Below are 23,679 nucleotides of genomic sequence, written 5' to 3' on the forward strand. Positions count from 1 at the left end.
TGTATAGACGGTATGATACGATAAATACGCTGATCACGTAATTACCTAATCAATCCAGCCTATTATCAACAATTATCAGGATGAGTGGTAGTTATACACTCAATTTACTATATTAATTTTGAAATTCTGAATATTATTCATCATACCTTGATGTCCGATTGGGCATATTCCTGGCCGGGCATTTGGAAAATAGCGTAGGACATGTCCGGAATATACGGGCGAAATCCCAACACTTAAGAAATTGAAATTTGACACGAAAAGTGACAAATTTCCTAACTTTCGACACAAATTTTCATGCTGTTGAGGGTTAGTTGACAACGATTTTATTTTTTATGTTAGAACAGGTCAAGCTGCAAATAAAACGATTTTCACTTTTTATCGCAAACCCTGCTCCAGTGGAGTTATCGCAATTTGAAGAAAGAGTATAATTCAGGTGTCTGCAGACACATATTTTGTGTAGTGCTATGACACCTACGGAAAGAGAGGCTGCATTGGGTGACCTGGACTATAATCACCAACCAAAACTTAGTTCGCTATTGGTCGATTAAAGGTTATAGTAATGCTACGAAAATGGTCGAAATTTGACCTGAAAATGACGAAAATCAGCCGAAAAACGTAATCAGGCTGTATCTCAGAAACGGTTGATTTCTAAAATCGATGATTTTGGCTGGGGAGTAGGCTCGATGGGGCGACCAAACCCTGTAAATCTGAACTCAATCGGCCGACCCCCACCTTCAAACCTTCTGCATGGTTTTCTCGTGGAATGGCTCTTAAATAGTTTAGATGTCATTTGTTAAGGCATCGCTCAACAGCGGCCTCGCTTTGTACACTCTATCATTTAGCCTCAATCCGGGAGTATGACGTCAACGTAACGGTTAATCTCCACTCACGACGCCATTTAAAATTAAATCAGTCAACGAAATCCTGTTTAAATCCAAGCTGAATCCAAGCCATCCGTGGGTCTACAGAGTTGATTTTGTGCTTGTTGTGTAAATAAAGATCTAATTTATAATTTCTATGACATCTGAAGCCTAAATAAAGACTTGCAATAATCAGATTTAGCTCTTGCATAATGTATGTTTAATGTAAAATATTAGTAAATACCATGGACCTTATAGTACATAATTAGTTCCATGTAAATACGAAGATCTTAAGTGCGAATTCCGATACTTTGAAAGTGAATTCCTGTGTTTATAATATGTTTTCAATGTGAATTCCGGTGTGTTTAAAAGCAATTTATTATTAATGCGAATTCAAATATGTTGAAAGTGAATTCTGGTGTTTATATATTTTCAATGTGAGTTTCGGTGATTTTATGTGTTTCAAAGTAATTCAATATTAATATTAATGGAAAATTTAAGTAAATAGGAAGATTTTATGGGTGAATTCTGATATCTTCAAAGTGAATTCCGGTGATTGTAAATGAATTCCGGTGTATGGATTTGGTCAAATAATATTGTAAGTTAAAATTAGGACTGAAATGCTGATAAAAGAGTCTTTTTGATGAATTACAAATAGGTTCTACACATAACTGTTTTAAAACATCTCAAATTTGACGAGTTACAAGATTTTCTCCACATATGTCGAGTAATCTCCCTTTAATGATCAAAATATCATCAGATTTACGAATCATATTAGATTTAAATATTGTCATTGTAAAAGGTGACAAATCACATACAATTCCAACACAATAAACTATAATAACATGAGTTAATTGTCAGCGGTACTTATCTAAATTGATTTCATTTATTTATTTCAAAACAAGTTACGATGTCGATGACGAAAGAGACAATCGACACAATTTGCAATTATAAGTAAATAAATATAGCTATGATATTGAATTGTTTATTGCACTATATACACTGTTTTAATAAACTATTAATAAATCACTATAATAACAATACATTACAAAGAATTGCAACAGAAGTATACACAGTTTCTTGTCAACATTAATCACATGAGTTATCTCTCATAAACCTCTGATTTGGGCACAAAGCAGTGAGGCTTCTTAAACTCAACTAAATTGTTATTTTGTGTTTCCAAAGTCAACAATTTTGGAGTTACTGGGTGTTATTTTGGAGTTATTGAGTAATTCGACGCGCCCTACGTTATCATAATCATGATGCAGCCACCCAAAGGAATTTTCACGGCTGACCGCTTAACGGGAGTGGCCTCTTAATAAAATCTCGGTGCTTTTTGTGCTGACATAAATTTAATATTACGCTTGGATGCATTGGAAGCGAACATCAATACTTACATCGGTAAATTTGACCGTCGCTGAATCTTGCGCCGAACGAAAATTCTTTACTCAAGTCTCGCATATAACTTCTGTAAACTTGTCATTTTGTACCAACCTTCGATACTACTGTCTACCATTGTGATGCATTCGATAATATTTATCCATTTTTGTGAAGAAAATCGATGAATTAATTTGATTTTATCAAAAATAGCACATGAACAAAAAACCATCGCTGATTTTATCACCTATTTACAGGGGGTGTAACTCCGTATGTAACATTATAGGAGGCGCTAAAACGTCTGTTTAACAACAAAGTGGCAATGGAAAAGAGATACTAGATGATCGTGACAAAACTCGGTACTTTTATTTTATTCAATCAGTATCAAATAATGTGTCGTTACGCGTGAAAACAATGATCAGGTTAGTCGTTTAATAAAACAAAAGATTAATTAACAGATAATCCCGGGTTGAATGTTATTTTTACATTTCTTTTTACCTGATCAGTGGGTTAATTAACTACTACTCATGGGATTAGCGGGGGTGTTACAAAGAACGACAAGATGGTATCATTCATTCATTCAACAATGGCCGTTGAATGGGCGATGTTTTGATGAATTTATTAGTAAAATAGTGACCGCTGGCCGCATTAGAGGAGTGACCGTTGAATAAAGAGATGAAACAATAGAATTTTTACGGGGGGAATTTATTGTGACTGCTTACAAGGAAATGTCGCTGAATAAGAGTGGCTGCTCATACAGATTCTACTGTATTTGAAATGAATTCCGGTAGTCTTTCAAATAAATACACCTACAGCGCCTACATCTGGCCTGTGGAGAGATCAAAATAGTTATTCGTGATAGTATACTGTATTATGCATTTAAAATAAATTAGTTTTGTAGGAGGAATCGGGGGTTTTCGAAGTGAATTCCGGTGATTGTAAATGAATTCCGGTGATTAGTGGGGCCCCTTGCCGACTGCTTGGACGATATAGCTGCCTGGCAACATATCTTTGATTTTTTCATATTTGGTATGAAGCATAGTGGTCATTACTCATTAGTTCAGCTTTGAACGTAGGTCTCATTACACTCACCCTGTACATTCAGGAACAGTCCTATTGAATCCTTGTTGAAAATAAAATTGACCCCAGTCAACTTTTTACTGCTAAACGGTGTGGTGTGTCAGTCTCTGTGAACGCCTACACAATGTAAAGGAACATTTTAGTGAGAAAATAAGACCTCGCTAGAGTCAGTATGAGCGACACAACACACTGTTAAAAATATGTCCCCTCCTGTCAAGTTGCCTTTTCGCTGCCATGACACTCTAAATATTAAATATTGGTCAACATTATGTTTAGGAATGTCGGCCATACAAGACGAAACGAAATTTAGGTAAAATTGGAATCTTTTAAAAAAAAAATAGAATCTTCAGTCATTTATTGCTTTGCCCACCATTTAATACTACAACAGAATAAAACAAACATTCCAGGTTCATAATAAGGGATAAAACAATTGACTTTCATATTCAGTATTTATTGTAGGACTTGGTGACCAATAATGTTTTAACAAAATCCTAGTAAAACATACACTGTGCTTCTCTGGTTTCATTTTTTTTTTTTTTTTTAAATACATAAATAACAAGGCTGGGTTGTTTTTGTTCTAAAAAAAGAGGAAAAACATATATCAAACTCTGAAACAAAACTTTCCCAATTAAAAATGACAAATAAAGAAATAAAGCAAATATCAAGCAATCCAATAAATACATAAATATATGGATTAAATTATTCTCAACTAGACTCTATATCACACATACATCTATATACATAGCTTCTTTTTTCTTTAATTTAAAAAAAATTCATTTTTTGCACAGATAAATACAAGGGTAGTAAAGTTTGAAAAATCTAAATTTCGTGTAAGTATACCCAATGGTTACTATATGCACTTTACGGCAAGTTCACACCAATCTGATTAAAAATAATTCGGCTGTTAACGTTTAAGTATCCGACACACCAAAACGCTTTTCAATTTTTCATTTAAAATAAAATTTGCACATGATATAAGCACTTAATAGATAGCCTGATTTAAACAGATTATGTACATGTATTTTATTTATTTGTATATTTCAGGCATGTAGTTTACCAACATTCTGGAAATGTCCATTATTCCGAGCGGCTGGTGGAGAACAAAAAGGTTTTATTACATTTGAGTCCTTCACTAGTATGTGGAAAAAGTAAGTATATCCTTGTTGGAACTCTGATGGAACTGTTGTGGTATAACATCTTTAAATAGTCGATCTTTGTGTTCAAGTGACGTTTTATGGTCACTGGAGACAGCATGCTTTACAAGAGCCGACTTTCTAAAATTCTGGAACCGGTCACAAAACTATTCTTGGTGTTACGTTTCTGACAAAACAATCTTTTGATTAACCAGTGTGTACTGCATATGTGATGAGTTAGACTGTTGACTATTTCTCCATACTTTTTAAACTTATCACGGCCATAGCTAGTGGGGAAGCAAGGCGGGTAGCTGTCCCCCCCCCACCGCCCTTTCCATTTGACACATTACAATGCCTACGACCAATGTGCCCATATCAGTATGGCCGCCACATAAAGCCGAGTGACATTTGTTGGGCGTCCACAACGAGATTGGCGTGGCGCCCAACCAGTGGCACTTGGTTTTATGGGCGCCTCGCCAATCATGCCGTTATATATGAGCACCCCCCCCCCCCCAAATGGTGAGGTTCCGCATAATGACTGACATGATTAACACTACTACTGATTGGGCGTCTAAAACGGCTTGATCTGTGACTTGACTTATCCCAGAGGGGCGCCCATAATGACATGATTGGTGGGGCGCCTTATAATGACAATATGATTGTCAGGCCGTACATAATGCAGATTAAGATTGGTTGGGCGCCCACGACTTGATCAATGGGGCGCCCAGAATGGCATGATTTGTGGGGTGCCTCATCTGGGAGATCATGGGCGTCCATAATATATTAATGCTGAGTAAGATTGCTTAGGCGCCCACGAATGAATATGGCACCCAAAACGGAGTGATAATCTTGAAAATTCAAACAAGTGGCACCAAAGAAGCAGACGGTATCAACAATGCAAGTGTCAAGAGAGGTGACAGCATCATCGTAGCTGTCAATACTACAGTTCACATACACAATAAGAATATTGAGAGACATAATAAAGTTGAATCCTGCTCCAGTTGTGAAAAGAAGTGCACATGCTTCTACAGGCGCTAGGATAGTAAAACGGGCTTCTAATTCTGTGGAAATAAAGTTATGATGAGCAAGAAGAGTCCTGAGTATGATGACTACAGCTTTGTTAGCATAGACACCTTTGCCGACAAGATACTTGAAATTAGTAAATCTCAAAATGACGATTGGGCATTTACAACGATGAAGAACAGCTGACTATTACAGACCTTTCCAATAAGATGCACAAGTACTTTCAAGAGATTGATTCTGGTGCATATGGCAAACAGTATTTGAAATTGAAATTACTAGCGCACTACTGGAGGTTCTATATCCGTAGCTGAGGATGATGGACTACACGATATTGTGACATTTCGGGAAAGAACAAGTAAAATTCTACGGGACTTTTTTAAGCTGGAAGACAAAGACGATCTGCTATGGGAGGTTGTCCTTTAGATTCCATTTACTAACTCCAAATTGGCAAGGAATGATGCACACACTGACCAATGAGTGTGTTCAGCCAGGACAATCGTCGGTGCTGTTCCTGCCAATGATGGACAGGCATCGATATTTCTGCGCACATTTGCTTTAAAAAAACTTTTTTGTAGGCACATTTTTAAAAATTATTACTGTCACGTAAATCATGTAAAATAAAGAATGCTATTTATTTTTATTGTTGTTGTATTTTTGTTTGTTTTTTTGTTTACTTTGATTACTGTATAATAATTTACTAGAATAAGCTAGTCGATGATAAAAACATCAGCACGCGACGTTAGCGATTCCACCTGTGACTTATGACCTATGACCTGTGACCTCTGCTTAATTTAGTGACAATTCTAGTAGAATGCCAGTCGATGATTAAAATAAATGTAAAGTGTGTCGTTTTGATTTTGCATTAAAATAAATGTTAAGTTTGTCGTTTTGATTTTGCATTAAAATAAATGTTAAGTTTGTCGTTTTGATTTTGCATTAAAATAAATGTTAAGTTTGTTGTTTTGATTTTGCATTAAAATAAATGTTATGTTTGTCGTTTTGATTTTGCATTAAAATAAATGGTAAATTAGATATTTGTTTTTAATTTAAATACACTGTAAGTGGAATATTGGAAAATAATTTAGGCCTCATCAGAACAACAGTTATTTTAGTTACGGTGCATGAATATCTTGTCATCGTCAAGGGAAACAACTCTTGTTAGTATCCGAATTATACCGGAAGTTAAGTTTAACGAATGACAACCTGGCTGCGCAAAGGGATTTAATGAACTTGTTTGAAGCCGGTAGGCATCTATTCTATGTTTATATCAACCCCAAACAACAACAATATGCACATCAAACATAATCTTTATTATTAAAGTAATCTATAATACATTAATACAATTTAGAAACCATAATAAAAAAGGTACTAAAAATTATTTATAATTTCTTCTTCTGCCGAGTCCAACCCAAGAAGCTTTCATAAGCCCCCCCCCCCCAACAATCATACTATATACCTGGCAATTGAATACTCTCCTTTTGAGTATGACCCTGCAGGCACATTTTCAAGTGTGAGCTCAGGCACACTCAACTTTTATAGAGCCCTGTGGACATGTACCCTGGAGACAGGACTTGCATCCTTTCCACGTTTGAGTTCATAGCCAAGATTGCATCGAGGCACAACATCTCACCTGTAGTCACTTTCGATCAACCTCTCTTTTGGAAAGCTTCTGAGAATGTGAATGAAGTTGAAAATGATAGCCCAGTTAAAGACGTGCTGCTACTTGGAAACTTCGAGGTCTTCTATGGGGAAAACGCTATCATCCATATGATGAGTGGAAAGGCAGTGTAGCTTGCGCTATGTGGACATCTGTTAGTTGACTAGTGTTTGACAAACCAAATTATCTCCAAGATCATTGAACGTGAACTAGGATTTGAAAGCCTCATAGCTGAAGTTGAGCAGTTGTAATGTCAAGCAGAGGGAGTTGATATAGATGTCACCCAAGTGGACATCTGTCAATACAATAACCTCAAGGAAGCCTGAATTATCCAACATTTCCAAAACGAGCAAACTATGGTTGAACTATATGCAAGCTTATCGAGGCTGATCGTACAGGATCATGGGAGATGCACCTTCATGCTGTATCAGATTGTTTGCCAGTATTGGCTGCTGCGGGTAATCCTAATTATCTGAAGTCTGCCTATCTGTACCGTCAGAAGATGAGAGCCTTAGAGATTGAAAACCCTGAAGTTTTTCGAAAATTCATGCGTGGCTACCATGTCATCCCACGAAGCAACAGCTTCTGAGCTGGTCTTGGATGTGACTTGGTCATTGAACAAACAATAATGAGGTCACTTAAAAGTACAGGGGGTTTAACAAGAGGAAGTGGAATATCAGAACACCAAAAGGGCCATCTGGACGATGTCTTCAACGATTTCCGATATTTACTGCCAAAGTTATGGCCCTTGATCACTTTGAAAAATCTTGTGACGCTCTAGAGGCTAAAGTTATCATACGTTTGACTTCAGATTGATACACAGAGTTTAAGATCTTGAGATGAACAAGTATATTGATTTTCAATGAATTTTTATAAAAGACTTGAACAGCTAAATCCATGATATTAAAAGTTTTGTATACTAAACATTAGGGGGGTTGGATGGCTGAATGGTTAGCGTGCGCGCGCTGTATCATAAAGTCTGTCATTGAGTCGACTGGCGTGGTTTCGAATCCCCGGTTGTACGTGGCAAGGAGTAGGGTCGCCTGTCCAACCTCGTGGGTTTTCTACGGGTCCTCCGGTTTCCTCCCACTGCTAAAGACCCCTACGCGCAAGCGAATTATGTAAATAAAATTAAACCATATGTTAGTCCCGAAATGACCTAGTTTGTGTCGAGTGGACGTTAAACCCCATTTCTCTCTCTCTCTCTCACTAAACGTTAGCATGGAGGAGAATTTTATAAAAACCAAACAGATTCTAATGGTTTTCTGATAATTACTTCATGAGTTGTTACTCTTAATCAGATTTTAGTGTATTATAAATGTTTCATTACCGAAAAAAAGTAAAAATATGCGGCAACACTTGTTGACTTCCCGGACGATTTAGCTGCTGTGGGGTATGTTTCGTCGCCTGGAAACCTATCTTACTGTTGGCAAGGATACAGTTATAAAAATGGAAAGTAAACTGATATTTCCTTATTCACAAACGAAACACTAAAGTGAAGACCATGGCGTAATCAAAGGCTGTCAATGTTGCTCAAGACAGAACAATTGACCAAGCTCTGTTATTTCATAGGTTCCTGGTAGTGTCACAGTCTGGAGAGTTGAGCTTAGATGAGGTGGTGAAACACAAACTCTCTACATATCCACCCTCCTTGTTTAAGTGCAAACATCAACTACAAACTCTACTTTCGATCAGACAAAGGGAAGCCAAATGTGTATAACATCAAAGTTTTGAAGAATCTTGGCAATGGTGGCTTTGTTCAATGGGACAAATTCTGAATCCCTGTTATCATTGCGATATAGTTACCTCTGATTAAAATAAATGTAAAGTGTGTCGTTTTGATTTTGCATTAAACTAAATGTTAAGTTTGTCGTTTTGATTTTGCATTAAAATAAATGTTAAGTTTGTCGTTTTGATTTTGCATTAAAATAAATGTTAAGTTTGTCGTTTTGATTTTGCATTAAAATAAATGTTATGTTTGTTGTTTTGATTTTGCATTAAAATAAATGGTAAATTAGATATTTGTTTTTAATTTAAATACACTGTAAGTGGAATATTGGAAAATAATTTAGGCCTCATCAGAACAACAGTTATTTAAGTTACGGTGCATGAATATTTTGTCATCATCAAGGGAAACAACTCTTGTTAGTATCCGAATTATACCGGAAATTAAGTTTAACGAATGACAACCTGGCTGCGCAAAGGGATTTAATGAACTTGTTTGAAGCCGGTAGGCATCTATTCTATGTTTATATCAACCCCAAACAACAACAATATGCACATCAAACATAATCTTTATTATTAAAGTAATCTATAATACATTAATACAATTTAGAAACCATAATAAAAAAGGTACTAAAAATTATTTATAATTTCTTCTTCTGCCGAGTCCAACCCGAGAAGCTTTCATAAGCCCCCCCCCCAACAATCATACTATATACCTGGCAATTGAATACTCTCCTTTTGAGTATGACCCTGCAGGCACATTTTCAAGTGTGAGCTCAGGCACACTCAACTTTTATAGAGGCCTGTGGACAAGTACCCTGGAGACAGGACTTGCATCCTTTCCACGCTTGAGTTCATAGCCAAGATTGCATCGAGGCACAACATCTCACCTGTAGTCACTTTCGTTCAACCTCTCTTTTGGAAAGCTTCTGAGATAGTGAACGAAGTTGAAAATGACAGCCCAGTTAAAGACGTGCTGCTACTTGGAAGCTTCGACACACTAATGAACCTTCTAGATGCTATCAGGAGTTTGATGGACGGCAGTGAACTAAAAGATTTGCATGAGGTCTTCTATGGGGGAAAACGCTATCATCCATATGATGAGTGGAAAGGCAGTGTAGCTTGCGCTATGTGGACATCAGTTAGTTGACTAGTGTCTGACAAACCAAATTATCTCCAAGATCATTGAACGTGAACTAGGATTTGAAAGCCTCATAGCTGAAGTTGAGCAGTTGTAATGTCAAGCAGAGGGAGTTGATGTAGATGTCACCCAAGTGGACATCTGTCAATACAATAACCTCAAGGAAGCCTGAATTATCCAACATTTCCAAAACGAGCAAACTATGGTTGAACCATATTCAAGCTTATCGAGGCTGATCGTACAGGATCATGGGAAATGCACCTTCATGCTGTATCAGATTGTTTGCCAGTATTGGCTGCTGCGGGTAATCCTAATTATCTGAAGTCTGCCTATCTGTACCGTACCGTCAGAAGATGAGAGCCTTAGAAATTGAAAACCCTGAAGTTTTTCGAAAATTCATGCGTGGCTACCATGTCATCCCACGAAGCAACAGCTTCTGGGCTGGTCATGGATGTGACTTGGTCATTGAACAAACAATAATGAGGTCACTTAAAAGTACAGGGGGTTTAACAAGAGGAAGTGGAATATCAGAACACCAAAAGGGCCATCTGGACGATGTCTTCAACGATTTCCGATATTTACTGCCAAAGTTATGGCCCTTGATCACTTTGAAAAATCTTGTGACGCTCTAGAGGCTAAAGTTATCATCCGTTTGACTTCAGATTGATACACAGAGTTTAAGATCTTGAGACGAACAAGTATAATGATTTTCAATGAATTTTTATAAAAAACTTGAACAGCTAAATCCATGATATTAAAAGTTTTGTATACTAAACGTTAGCATGGGGGAGAATTTTATAAAAACCAAACAGATTCTAATGGTTTTCTGATAATTACTTCATGAGTTGTTACTCTTAATCAGATTTTAGTGTATTATAAATGTTTCATTACCGAAAAAAAGTAAAAATATGCGGCAACACTTGTTGACTGCCCGTACGATTTAGCTGCTGTGGGCGTATGTTTCATCGCCTGGCAACCTATCTTACTGTTGGCAAGGATACAGTTATAAAAATGGAAAGTAATCTGATATTTTCTTATTCACACAAACGAAACACTAAAGTGAAGGCCATGGCGTAATCAAAGGCTGTCAATGTTGCTCAAGACAGAACAATTGACCCAGCTCTGTTATTTCATAGGTTCCTGGTAGTGTCACAGTCTGGAGAGCTGAGCTTAGATGAGGTGGTGAAACACAAACTCTCTACATATCCACCCTCCTTGTTTAAATGCAAACATCAACTACAAACTCTACTTTCGATCAGACAAAGGGAAGCCAAATGTGTATAACATCAAAGTTTTGAAGAATCTTGACAATGGTGGCTTTGTTCAATGGGACAAATTCTGAATCCCTGTTATCATTGCGATATAGTTACCTCTGCAAAAAACTGGCGACCTAAAAGACATTTGTAACACCTGAACGACTGCCCCCACGACCTCAGCCTCAGCCTCAGCTACAGCTACAAAGTATCATGCACGACGAAGCTACCTTCAAGTCATGCAGTAGATGGGCAATATTGACAACATGGACCCGGCAAATTGGGGCTGGAATGTTCAAGGAGACAAATTCACACCAGTAATGATGGACAATAACCCAGCTCCTAGCTACAACTGTTCTGCTCAATATAATACACTAAGATGTAGCTGTAAGAAGTATGGACTTGAGTGCACAGGGGCTTGTGGATCTTGTCAGGATGGGAATTGTGAAAATATGAACCATGCTTCCATTCTAGATGAAAATGAGGACTGTTATTGATGCAGATGTGATAATTGGGGGCTCAGTGGAAAGACTTGACATTCTGGTTTCTAGCCAATTTTGAAAAATAGCTTGTCAAATTTGATGTTTTTGCATATTTTTAATATAATAATGGTTTTGCTATCAGTATCGTGACTTCACTGCCTTTAACCAGTAGCTACTTGCTAATACATGTATTTTTCAGGTCAAAAAATATTTCATGTGCACCGCTGTTTCGTAAATATGAATTCTCCATTAATGGGTACTCATTTTCTGTCATGACGTCATGCAACATCTCATACGTCGCAACACTCTTTTCAACAGCAAGACTTTTGAGACAATAATGTTTTATGCTAATCTATACTTTTAAAAGTGGTTTAATACAGCTTATTTCAAATTATATGTGTAAAGATTGGTGATTTTGGTCAAACGGCAGCCATTTTGTTTTACGTCATAATTTGACGTCTTGCGGTGGCTCAATTTTTGATATACTGTTCTCTGCACCAAATACTATAGGAAAATGCAATGAAATGTTTTCTTGCAATTATTTGGGGGTTATTCGTTAAATTGACTCTACTATTAATATTTGGCGAGCTCAAACAATATCGTTCTTGTATAACATGTAATGATGTATCATGTATCAAAATGGCGGCGAGCGTAAAAGTTCATTGTGTCAAGCAAAGTAGCATCACACAAAAGAAAAAAAAAGATTAAAAACACACCTGACAATACATATTTTGTTAGATAGCTAGCATTAGTTATGATTTTTTATTTTACACACATGCTGACAGGGGCTTATTTTTTATACGCCCACATTGAAATGTGGTCGTATATTGTTGTCGCCCCCGTCCGTCCATCGGACCAGCATCCACAATTGCTTATAGACGCTCTAGAGGCTAAAGTTAATATCAAATTGACTATAAATTTATACACAGTGTTTAAAGTCATGAGACAAAGAAGCCTTTTGATTTTCAGCGAATTCCAATAATTACTGCCAGAGTTATGGCCCTTGATCACTTTGAAAAATCTTGTGGACGCTCTAAAGGCTAAAGTTAATATCCGATTGACTTTAAATTTATACACAGTGTTTAAGGTCATGAGACGAAGAAGCCTATGGATTTTCACCTATTTTCGATAATTACTACTAGAGTTACGGCCCTTGATCACTTCAAAAAATCTTGTGGATGCTCTAGAGGCCAAAGTTAATATCCGATTGACTTTAAATTTATACAGTATTTAAAGTCATGATACAGTATTTAAAGTCATGAGACAAAGAAGCCTAGTGATTTTCAGCGATTTCCGATAATTACTGTTAGATTTACGACCCTTGACAACTTTGAAAAATCTTGTGGACCCTCTAGAGGCTAAAGTTATCATCCGATTGACTTTAAATTTATACACAGTGTTTAAGGTCTTGAGACAAACAAGTATATCAATTTTCAATGAATATTGATAAATTGAACAGCTAAATCCATGATATTAAATGTTTCGTATACTAGAGGTTAGCATGGGGCAGAACTTTATAAAAACCAAACAATTCTAATGATTTTTTAATAATTACTTAATGAGGTGTTACTCTTAATCAGATTTTAGTATAATTTAAATGTTTCATTACCAAAAAAAGTAAAAATTATGTGACAACTCTTGTTGACTGCCCGAACAATTTAGCTACTGTGGGTGTATGTTTCGTTAAGTGGCAATCTGTTATTATCATTGAAAGCTATATGGCACAGTCGTATGGAATTTAATTTAAAGCCATTTCAATTATGGTTGTCAGGTGATCACTGTACCGTGTGGACGAATGAATAAAAACATTTGCAAGCTACCTGATAGAAAAAACCCTACAAATTGTGTTATGAAGAAATACCACGGTGCCGTATCAGCTTATATCCAACGAAAGAAAAACGAAACAAATACAGTAATTTATTCAGGAATATCGCTGGTACGTGAAATAAATATGGAAAATTTTCTGAACGGTGTACTTATTTGTCATTATTTTTGTGCTAATTACATACAGTAGAATACAATATTCCTCATAACAAATACCAAGAATTATTTTTGTTGAAGTCTGGTTACATTAAAGGGAATGGAAGCTTAAAATTTTAAAACCCAGTTCCTACCGGGACCTCATTTGACCCAATTCTGGCCTGTTCGTTTCAAAGAACCCTGGTTTTTACACTGTCAACACTCTCCGTTACGTTAGTATTTTCAACAGATTTCTCAAAGATGTATTTCTTTACTCCATTAAACAGTTCATCACTTATAAAGCAACATTATATCGTGGACCTAACGAGAGCATCACTAACGCTGCAATATACGTCCACATTCCTGCTTTGATTGATATGGTACTTTTTAAAATGAAGAGAAGGAAATATGAAATGACTGTAATATGACAAGAGGCAAAGAAGGCAAGGCATTGGGTTTGTTTTGCCAAATTTAGCATACTCCCTTTACATTATCTAGTTTTTATACGCCCACATTGAAATGTGGTCGTATATTGTCGTCGCCCCCGTCCGTCCGTCCGGCGTCTACAATTGCTTGTGGACGCTCTAGAGGCTAAAGTTAAGATTTGATTGACTTTAAATTTATACACAGTGTTTAAGGTCTTGAGACAAATAAGCCTATTGATTTTCAGCGATTTCCGATAATTACTGCCAGAGTTATGGCCCTTGATCACTTTGAAAAATCTTGTGGACGCTCTAGAGGCCAAAGTTAATATCCAATTGACCTTAAATTTATACACAGTGTTTGAGGTCATGAGACGAAGAAGCCTATTGATTTTCAACGATTTCCGATAATTACTGCCAGAGTTATGGCCCTTGATCACTTCAAAAAATCTTGTGGACGCTCTAAAGGCCAAAGTTAATATCCGATTGACTTTAAATTTATACACAGTGTTTAAGGTCATGAGACGAAGAAGTCTATTGATTTTCAGCGATTTCCGATAATTACTGCCAGAGTTATGGCCCTTGATCACTTCAAAAAATCTTGTGGATGCTCTAAAGGCCAAAGTTAATATTCGATTTATACACAATGTTTAAGGTTGTGAGACGAAGAAACCTATTGATTTTCAACGATTTCCGATAATTACTGCCAGAGTTATGGCCCTTGATCACTTCAAAAATTCTTGTGGATGCTCTAGAAGCTAAAGTTAACATCCGATTGACATTAAATTGATACACAGTGTTTAAGGTCATACGATGATGAAGCCTATTGGTTTTCAGCGATTTCTGATAATTACTGCCAGAGTTATGGCCCTTGATCACTTCAAAAAATCTTCTGGATGTTCTAGAAGCGAAAGTTAATATTCGATTGACTTTAAATTTATACACAGTGTTTAAGGTCATGAGACGAAGAAGCCTATTGATTTTCAGCGATTTCCAATATTTGCTGCCAGAGTTATGGCCCTTGATCACTTTGAAAAATCTTGTGGACGCTCTAGAGGCCAAAATTAATATCCAATTGACTTTCAATTTATACACAGTGTTTAAGGTCATGAGACGAAGAAGCCTTTAGATTTTCAGCGATTTCCGATAATTACTGCCAGAGTTATGGCCCTTGATCACGTCAAAAAATCTTGTGGATGCTCTAGAGGCTAAAGTTAATATCCGATTGACTTGAGATTGATACACAGATTTTAAGATCTTGAGACGAACAAGTATATTGATTTTCAATGAATTTTTATGACTTGAACAGTTAAATCCATGATATTAAAAGCTTTGCATACAAAACGTTAGCATGGGGCAGAACTTTATAAAAACCAAACAAATGCTAATAGTTTTCTGATAATTACTTCGTGAGTTGTTGCTCTTAATCAGATTTTAGTGTATTATAAATGTTTCATTACCGAAAAAAGTAAAAATATGCGACAACCCTTTTTGACTGCCCGGACGATTTAGTTGCTGTGGGCGTATGTTTCGTTGCCTGGCAACCTATCTTTAACTATTATAGTGAGAACTGCAAGCTCTTTATCTAATCATATTACATAGCGATGGGCAGCACATATCACCTTTCCAAGAAATCGTCAAGAAATCGGCCCCCATTCGGTTCTCAATTCACTAATTGCTATGTAATGTGCTTAAAGATGGGCCTTAATTGTTCTTAGTACACTCTTTCAATCTATGAAGTCATTTTATTGCTCATATCCGGGATATGTACCACATTCTATGGCCAAAAATGAAGAAAAAACACAATTTTCTGCGGTTTGGGATTGGCTACCAATCCTCATCAAAGAGATTAGTTTTGCTCAAGGGGGTTTCAAGCTGCTACCAGTGAGCGCGGCGGATGATTTGGTGAAGAAACGGAGAGAGCTGGCTTATCCTGAATGAAAGTAGTTGGCCATTGCCTAGAGAATAAGAGATTTACAATAGGGAAAATTCACCAACTTGGACTTATGATTTCGCATTGATTGAAGCGAGGTGACAGAGATTTTATTTTTTATATGGATAGAGGGTGTCAAGCTGTGCATAAAACCATTTCGATATTTTGACCTACCCCCACATCATAGAAAATAGAGCTAATCTGCACAGGTGTATATTTTCTGTTTTAGTCGCCATATGTTACAATTTTGCTGATCATTACTCCCAGAGAATAGATGCGACTTTATGGTCTTCACACTGGGGCACAGGAAGACCCCCACTAACATCACCAATGACCACCATTTCCATCCAAACCCTAGACTCACCACAATAAGTGGCTGAAAATTGACCAAAAATGACCTGAAAAATGGCAAAATTGGCCAAAAATCACCTAGAGGCTGTTTCTCAATAACGGTAACATTTTGTAATCCGCCCTTCTGGTTGTGAAGTAGTCAGGGGGAGTCCATAAAATCCCCCCGAGATGGACTCGATCTGCCAACCCCCCATCTTCCCGATTCTGGACGATTTTGCATGGTTTTCTCATGGAATGACTCTTAAAAGTTTTAATTAATATTTTAAAAGTTTAAGTTAATATCTTAAAAGTTTAAGTGAATATCTTAAAAGTTTAAGTTAATATCTTAAAGGTTTAAGTTCGTTTAAGTTAATTAATCTATCAAAAATTTGCTTCAAAACCGTCTCAAATTATGCCAAATTATTTTTCCGCTGTCAGGATCTGTTGTACGTTTAAACCCCTCAATTTTGCCAAAACCACTTAACTGTTCGATTAAGAAATAATAACAGCTTCCTAAGTCAATCTGGTAAACAATAAGCCGTCGGGCTGACAGTAAGTAATACCCAGACATCCTTGCCCAGTGCCTGCCCCATCCAGCATTTTTCTAAAAGTAAGATTGGGCGTCTCTACCTTCCATATATACCAAATTTGCCATACTTCTATTGGAAATAACTACCCTATAAATACTTTCGTAAGAATGTATATTTCATATCTTAAAATTTTACGTTAATATCTTAAAAGATTAAGTTCAAGTTGAAATTTGAAAATGTTAGTACTTTAAAAGCTCAAGTTAATATCTTAAACGGTTTTATTCTAAGATATTAACTTTAAATATCCTAATATTTCCCCCACCTACCTACACTCGCTGTGATCTCCCATCTTCCCTCCGTTTCATTTCACTGTCCTTCTGGTTTCATTTACCAATAATTCCTTGTAATAATATAGAGTTAACTAGAGTTTATAATTTTCTCGTGTACCCTCACCCACCACCCCCAGTCTTTCTTCTACTTCTCCAATCATTTTCAGACCATTACAAACTGATAATGATGATGATAATGTTAATGGTGATGCTAATGATGAATTATGTTACTGCCTCAATGTAAATTTTGGGATCACATATTGGAGATCCGGATTCCCATAAATAATAGGGAATCACGTGGCTAAGTGGGTAAGACGCTGGCTCGCTAGCCTGGATGTTTGTGTGTCTTGTGTTTCGCCTACAGGCCACAATTCTTAACAGATCGTTTTGAAACGTTGCATACCTATTCCTTATACCCTAAGGATGACAACTGCATGTCCAGACCCCCAGGAGCAGAGCCACGCCCAATTTTTGTGTTTATCGTTTACAGGCCGCAATTCTGAATGGATCAACTTGGTACTTGGCATATGTATTCCTTATAGCCTAAGGGTGTCAACTATTGATTTTGGTGAATGCCCTGACCCCCAGGGGCAAAGGCCACAAAACTGAATGGATTATCTTGGAACTTGGTGTACTTATTCCTTATACCCTAAGGACAGCATTTCAATAACAGGGTGAGGCCTATTTAAATTGTTCCATATTCAACACCCAGGGGCAGAGCCACACCCGATTTTTGTATTGATCATCTACAGGGTGCAATTCTGAATGGATCATCTTGGAACTTTGCATATTTATTCCTTATACCGTAAAGACAGCAACTATTTATTTTGGTGCATGCCCCGACCTCCTGGGGCAGTGTCATACCCACTTTTTTGCTAATATTTTGTCTGTAAATTTGGCAAAACAAACCCAACGCCTAGCCTTCTTTACCTCTTGTCATATTACAGCCATTTCATATTTCATTCTCTTCATTTTACAAAGTACCATATCAATCAAAGCTGGAATGTGGACGTATATTGCAGCGTTAGCGATGCTCTTGTAAGGTTTTATTGGGGAAGCACGGTTTCTGGTGTTTTGGGGTTCCGTGAAAATGTCCAGAATTTGACTTCCGATAATACAATATCACGCTTACTTTTATAACCAAAATATAACAGAATTAATATAATTATATTTATAACCGTGTGTCAGTAATCATCAACAGTCCAAAGAAACATCCTAAGTCGATCCAAAGGCAAACAAACCTTCACTGTCCCCTGCACTTGACAATGTTCTGCTATGTAATTTTCGTGCTGTAGTTGGTGGTGGAAATATGTCACAACTATTGAAACAGAAATCGAAAGTGGTTGATGTTCATAATGATAGCTAAGTTTCCCCAAACAATCTTGACAGATTCACAAGGCTACATAGCATTTTTTCAAAGCACAGATTTCATATTTTCAAAGCAGTGCTTGTAGGCACATTAAAATAGGCTATGGAGACTATCTACGGGGACTCTGTGGTTAGACAAACCCATACCTGGGGAGGCACGCTGCTATGCCTACTGCTAAGGAACGCTGGTAAGTGATGTGATGTTGATGTTAATCGACGTCAACAGGTATTCCAATTTCTTGTGTCACCGCTTGTTCTTCGATGTTATGTGATGACAGCTTGTTTTGAATATCAGCTAAAACGTCATCCTCGGTTACCCTGGGTTAATCCATAGGGTTTCCACGATTTCAAATTATCTGCCCTGGCCTAGAATGTAGCTACCGTCTACGAACCAATCAGAAAACAGTTTACAAACCAATCGTTTCGCCTTCGTTTTTATAAGGGTAGATAACCATATTCATGTCTATTTATTGAATGATTTATGTAAACTAATGTATATATTTATAATTTATTTATATTTAATTTTATTATCAAAATCTGAAGTATGTGTTGTTGATTTCAAATATGTATAACATCTATATGTTTGACTTTTGTTATTATTATCACTATTCGTTCTTTGTCTGAAATATGTCATTCTGTTATGTTTATTATTATTGAATTATACTTGACAATTTGATTCACAATAACTTGTCTACGATATCATGTGGACATAAAGTCCCGGGAGCTAACGAACGATTCTAAATAAAACTAATGACCCTACCTTGTTATATGAACGTCTGGTCTTCATTAACATAATATATGATTGGTTGTTAATAATTACGCATTTAGAATAGGCCAACTCCTAACATTGTCAGATGAGAGTTACTTACCTTTCCCAACTTCCTTTTCAAGTAACAATTTATGGGATTGGTCGATAAAAATAGCACCATCATCAAGGGCGGATAACTTGAAAACGTATCTCCCCCATAGATTAACCCAGGGTATAGTGGAGTAGAACGGAATGAGTACACTGGGTAACCGAGGATGCTAAAACGTCTGTTTAACAACAAAGTGGCAATGGAAAAGAGATACTAGATGATCGTGACAAAACTTGGTACTTTCATCTTATTTAATCAATATCAAATAATGTGTTGTTACGCGTGAAAACAATAATCAGGTTAGTCGTTTAATAAAACAAAAGATTAATAAACAGATATTCCCAGGTTGATTGTTATTTTTACATTTCTTTTTACCTGATCAGTGGGGGTCCAGTTAATTAACTACTACTCACGGGATTAGCAGGAGTGTTACAAAAAAAGAACGACAAGATGGTATCATTCAACAATAGCCATTCAATGGTCGATGTTTTGTTACATTTATTAGTAAAATAGTGACCGCTGGCCGCGTTAGAGGAGTGACCGTCGAAACAGTAGAATTTTTACAGGGGTGGGGAAATTAATCGTGATGCCCGTTGCACGCGTTGAACAGGTGCGTGTTGAGTAGGGGTTAAATTACTTAAAAATCGCTCTGGGGGATTTTTTGGTGCTCGTTGAAGCAAGTATTCGCTGATTAGGAGTGCACGCCCGAGCAAGTTCTACTGTACCATATTTTAGTTGCTTGTACACTTTAATAAGTATCTTATTTAGTACATTAGTAGGTAACACCATCCCCAATTCTTGTAATTCTTGACAGAGTTTGTTAGAAGACCAATTTTCAGGTGTTTTCGTATCTGGTTCGTTTCTTAGCTGAAGTTGGATTTGGGTCACAGGACAAATCACAGCAGCCATGGTATCTATTCTTGTTGGCTGATGCCGTCCTGGAACGGTTATTTTTAGGTGTAGGAGTGTCCGTATTAACAGCCAACTGGATGTTCTTGGTTCCCCTAGTCCGTTTGTAGGCACCCCCTATGTGATGGCATGTTAAGAAACTTAGGGTATAAGATAGGAGAAAAAATGTTGAGCTCCTTTTTTCGGCTGTCCTGAAACTAGCAGATGACTTCTGAAAGTGAGTAAAAAGTCTGTAAATAGGCGAACAGCCTTCCCAGATTTCTCTCAGCTACTAGTTTCGTTCTTATTTGAACTCTTCAGGCTTAAATGAGGATGTGCGGTGGCCCTCTATATATAGTGACGGTGGGCACGGATTATAATCCAACTGCTGTTCAAGTTAGCATGCTCATAAAAGAGAAATGGCATCTATTAACCGGATTGGACATGTGCCGTTCCATCTCAAACATCAAACCAATCACGGCATTTAGGAGGAATCCTAATTTAAAGGATACGCTGATGAAAGCAAGACTCATCTATCCACCATGGGACCTGCAAACCAGCGGAGTCACGGTTCAAAATCTATTCGAAAAATGTATCAAGAAGGACTGTGATATCTGCTACAAATTAGACCAAAATAATTACTTTATTAGTGGTAAAACTGGCAAGAAATAGTCTACCTATTAATATGCTCCTGCAAAAAACAATACGTACGTAGGAGAATTCAAACATGCGTTTTCAAAACGAATAAAGGAACACTATGCAGATATTAGACACAACAGGCCAAAGCCGGTCGCTCCGCACTTCAACTTAGATGGACATACGAGTAGAAATGTTATGATTAAAATTATAGAGCTTTTTAAGACTGACCCAGATAACGGCAAAAACGATGATGTAAGGAAAGCCAATGAATTCAAATGGATTCACACTTTAAGAACATTCGCACCGGATGGCATTAACAATAAGATGTAGTCCCGAGGGGTCCCCCACTTTATTGTTTACTCTTCTGAAAGTGAGGCTGAATATGAAAGAGGCCTAATCCGAATGCGAGGCTCTGATAGGTACAGGTAATAAAAATATGAACAATTGGCAACTTAATTTGGTTATTTAAAATAAAGTTACATATAAACTCTCACTTTAAAAGCATCAGCATTTTTGTATCACACATTTAAACAAATAACAGTGTAGCCTATTTATTTTTTTAAATCGCTAAATTTCACAGTTACGATAGGATTTACACAATTAACTTATAGCAGAAACAGGATCATTATTGGCACCTTCTGGAAAACATTCATTGGGTGATGTTGGAGAATAAACAGAAACTGGATTGGGTGATGTTAGAGAATAAACAGAAACTGGATTGATTTCACTTTCTGGAAACGCTATAGAAACTAGGCCTATGCATTGAATTTACTGATTGACAAAATATCTATCATTATAAGTAAGGTATATGTTTACTTGTGATATAATTATTCTATTTTTTGTGTTTATTCCATTTTTTCAGAGTTTGTGATGGTCGCCATGATACAGCGTCAAGGTTTATATATTTATTGGCTAAACCAGATGTTGATTACCTTCTTTATGGAGACTTTGAACCTTTAATTCAGGTAGGTTGTACTTTTGCTTTATATATTGAGTTAGTAAAACTCACTCGAAAGCAGAAGGCAACTGTCTGGACTGGCAGTTTTTCTAATGTAATAGTGTGTGGATATTGGATAACTGAGTCTACCGGTAAATTATCTATGTAAACAATAGGCTTGAATTCTTTATTTGGGTTCCACAGCTTGTAAGAGTTTAGTGACCATTTCTGAAAGATTAGGAAGAGTGATTAAAAACAAAGTCATGGGCATGGGTATCACAAAACCAACTTGTTGAGTTGTTGTGTTCTCTGAGGATGTAAGTTTTTATGCACCCACATGGAAATTTGGTCATATATTGCCACCGGTCTGTCCATCATCCACAATTTTTATGAACACTCTACAGACTACATTTATTATCTGATCATTTTGAAATTTATATGTTGTCAGACCTGTCAACCCCTTAGTCCATGTATGGATGAAATGAATCTATACTCAAGAGTTTCACCGTTCTCACCCAATTCACCTCTCTCAACCAATCAAATTGCTTATCTCTGCTTAGTGGAAAATGCGCATGATCGAACTCTGTCAAGGCATTCACCAATTTTGAACATTCTGCCTCAATTAGGAGAGTTATTGTGTTCCAAAGTCTCGACCAATCAGATTGAAGTCTCTACTTTGTTTAAGCAGAAAATGCTCAGCATCGAACTTTGTTATGGTTGTGACTTAATAGACAATCAAAGTTGTCGAGCTCCAAAGTCTCAACCAATCAAATTGCTTATCGCTCTGCTTACCCCGAGCAGAAAATGAAAATGCTCATCTTTCAACTGCATCTTCAAAGAAGAGTTATTATGTTTCAACGTCTCGACCAATCAAATTGCTTATCACTCTGCTAACCCTGTGAAGAAAATGCTTAATTAGAACTAAAGTTATCGTGTCCCAAAGCATCCACCAATCCAATTGCTTATCTCTTCTTACCCGAAGCAGAATATGGTCATTTTCAAACTTTATCAAGGCATACACCTAATAAACACCTACACAAAGTTTGAACATTCTAGCTCAATTAATTAGAAGGAAAGTTATTGTGTCCTAAAGAGTGTGATTGACCTGATTCCAACAGATATCACGTGTCATCGGAATTCGGCATTGGAGATTCTGTCAGGAAAATATTAATGACTTTTTCTCGGTGTATTCTATGTTCTAAACAAGCGGATTATATTCAATGAAGATTTAAAGTTACCTAACAACTGGTCAGTGAATTCATCAATGTATGATCCAGTTATTATTTTAATATCTACCGATAACTGGAATTCATATGGAGAGTCAAACCATGCCAAGATCGTCTTTTTTCAACACAAACTCCACTTATTGCTTTGCTGTCCACACAACAAGTTTGCTGATTGACCCAGACACCCCGTGCAAAGCATCGTGGTATCATGGTGGCTCGAGGCTGACTATAGAAATTTGATTTTGGTGATAATGCTTTGGGGTACATGCGATTCTCTTAGAATTGGCAGCAAAAAACTTAATTCTGATGGTATATAGATTGCCGTTGAGTGTTAATCAAAACCACATGGCGGAATACTGTAAATTAAACAGCAAGCAGATCGTGTCATTGAATAATACTAATCAATTGTCACTGATTAATGATTAGATCAATAGTTGATTGATAATTTACCAATGATAAGGCCGTCGACAAATCATTAATCCAAGCGGTGATTATTTGATATCTCGTTTCGTCTTACAAAAAATAATTTA

At 36.8% G+C, this 23,679-nt stretch overlaps 1 protein-coding gene across 7 annotated transcripts in view; it reads left to right on the forward strand.

Moving 5' to 3' along the window:
- LOC126808777 (serine/threonine-protein phosphatase 2A regulatory subunit B'' subunit beta) overlaps positions 1 to 23,679 on the forward strand; it is a 281,556-nt gene that overhangs the window by 129,199 nt on the left and 128,678 nt on the right. For all 7 annotated transcript variants that reach the window (XM_050533746.2, XM_056101922.1, XM_050533748.2 and 4 more), the window contains 2 exons: positions 4,362 to 4,465; positions 21,849 to 21,951. In XM_050533746.2, the coding sequence (XP_050389703.1) occupies positions 4,362 to 4,465; positions 21,849 to 21,951 (207 nt within the window). The remainder of the gene's footprint in view (positions 1 to 4,361; positions 4,466 to 21,848; positions 21,952 to 23,679) is intronic.

Source organism: Patella vulgata, chromosome 1, assembly GCF_932274485.2.
Source record: "Patella vulgata chromosome 1, xgPatVulg1.2, whole genome shotgun sequence".
Classification (NCBI taxonomy): domain Eukaryota; kingdom Metazoa; phylum Mollusca; class Gastropoda; family Patellidae; genus Patella; species Patella vulgata.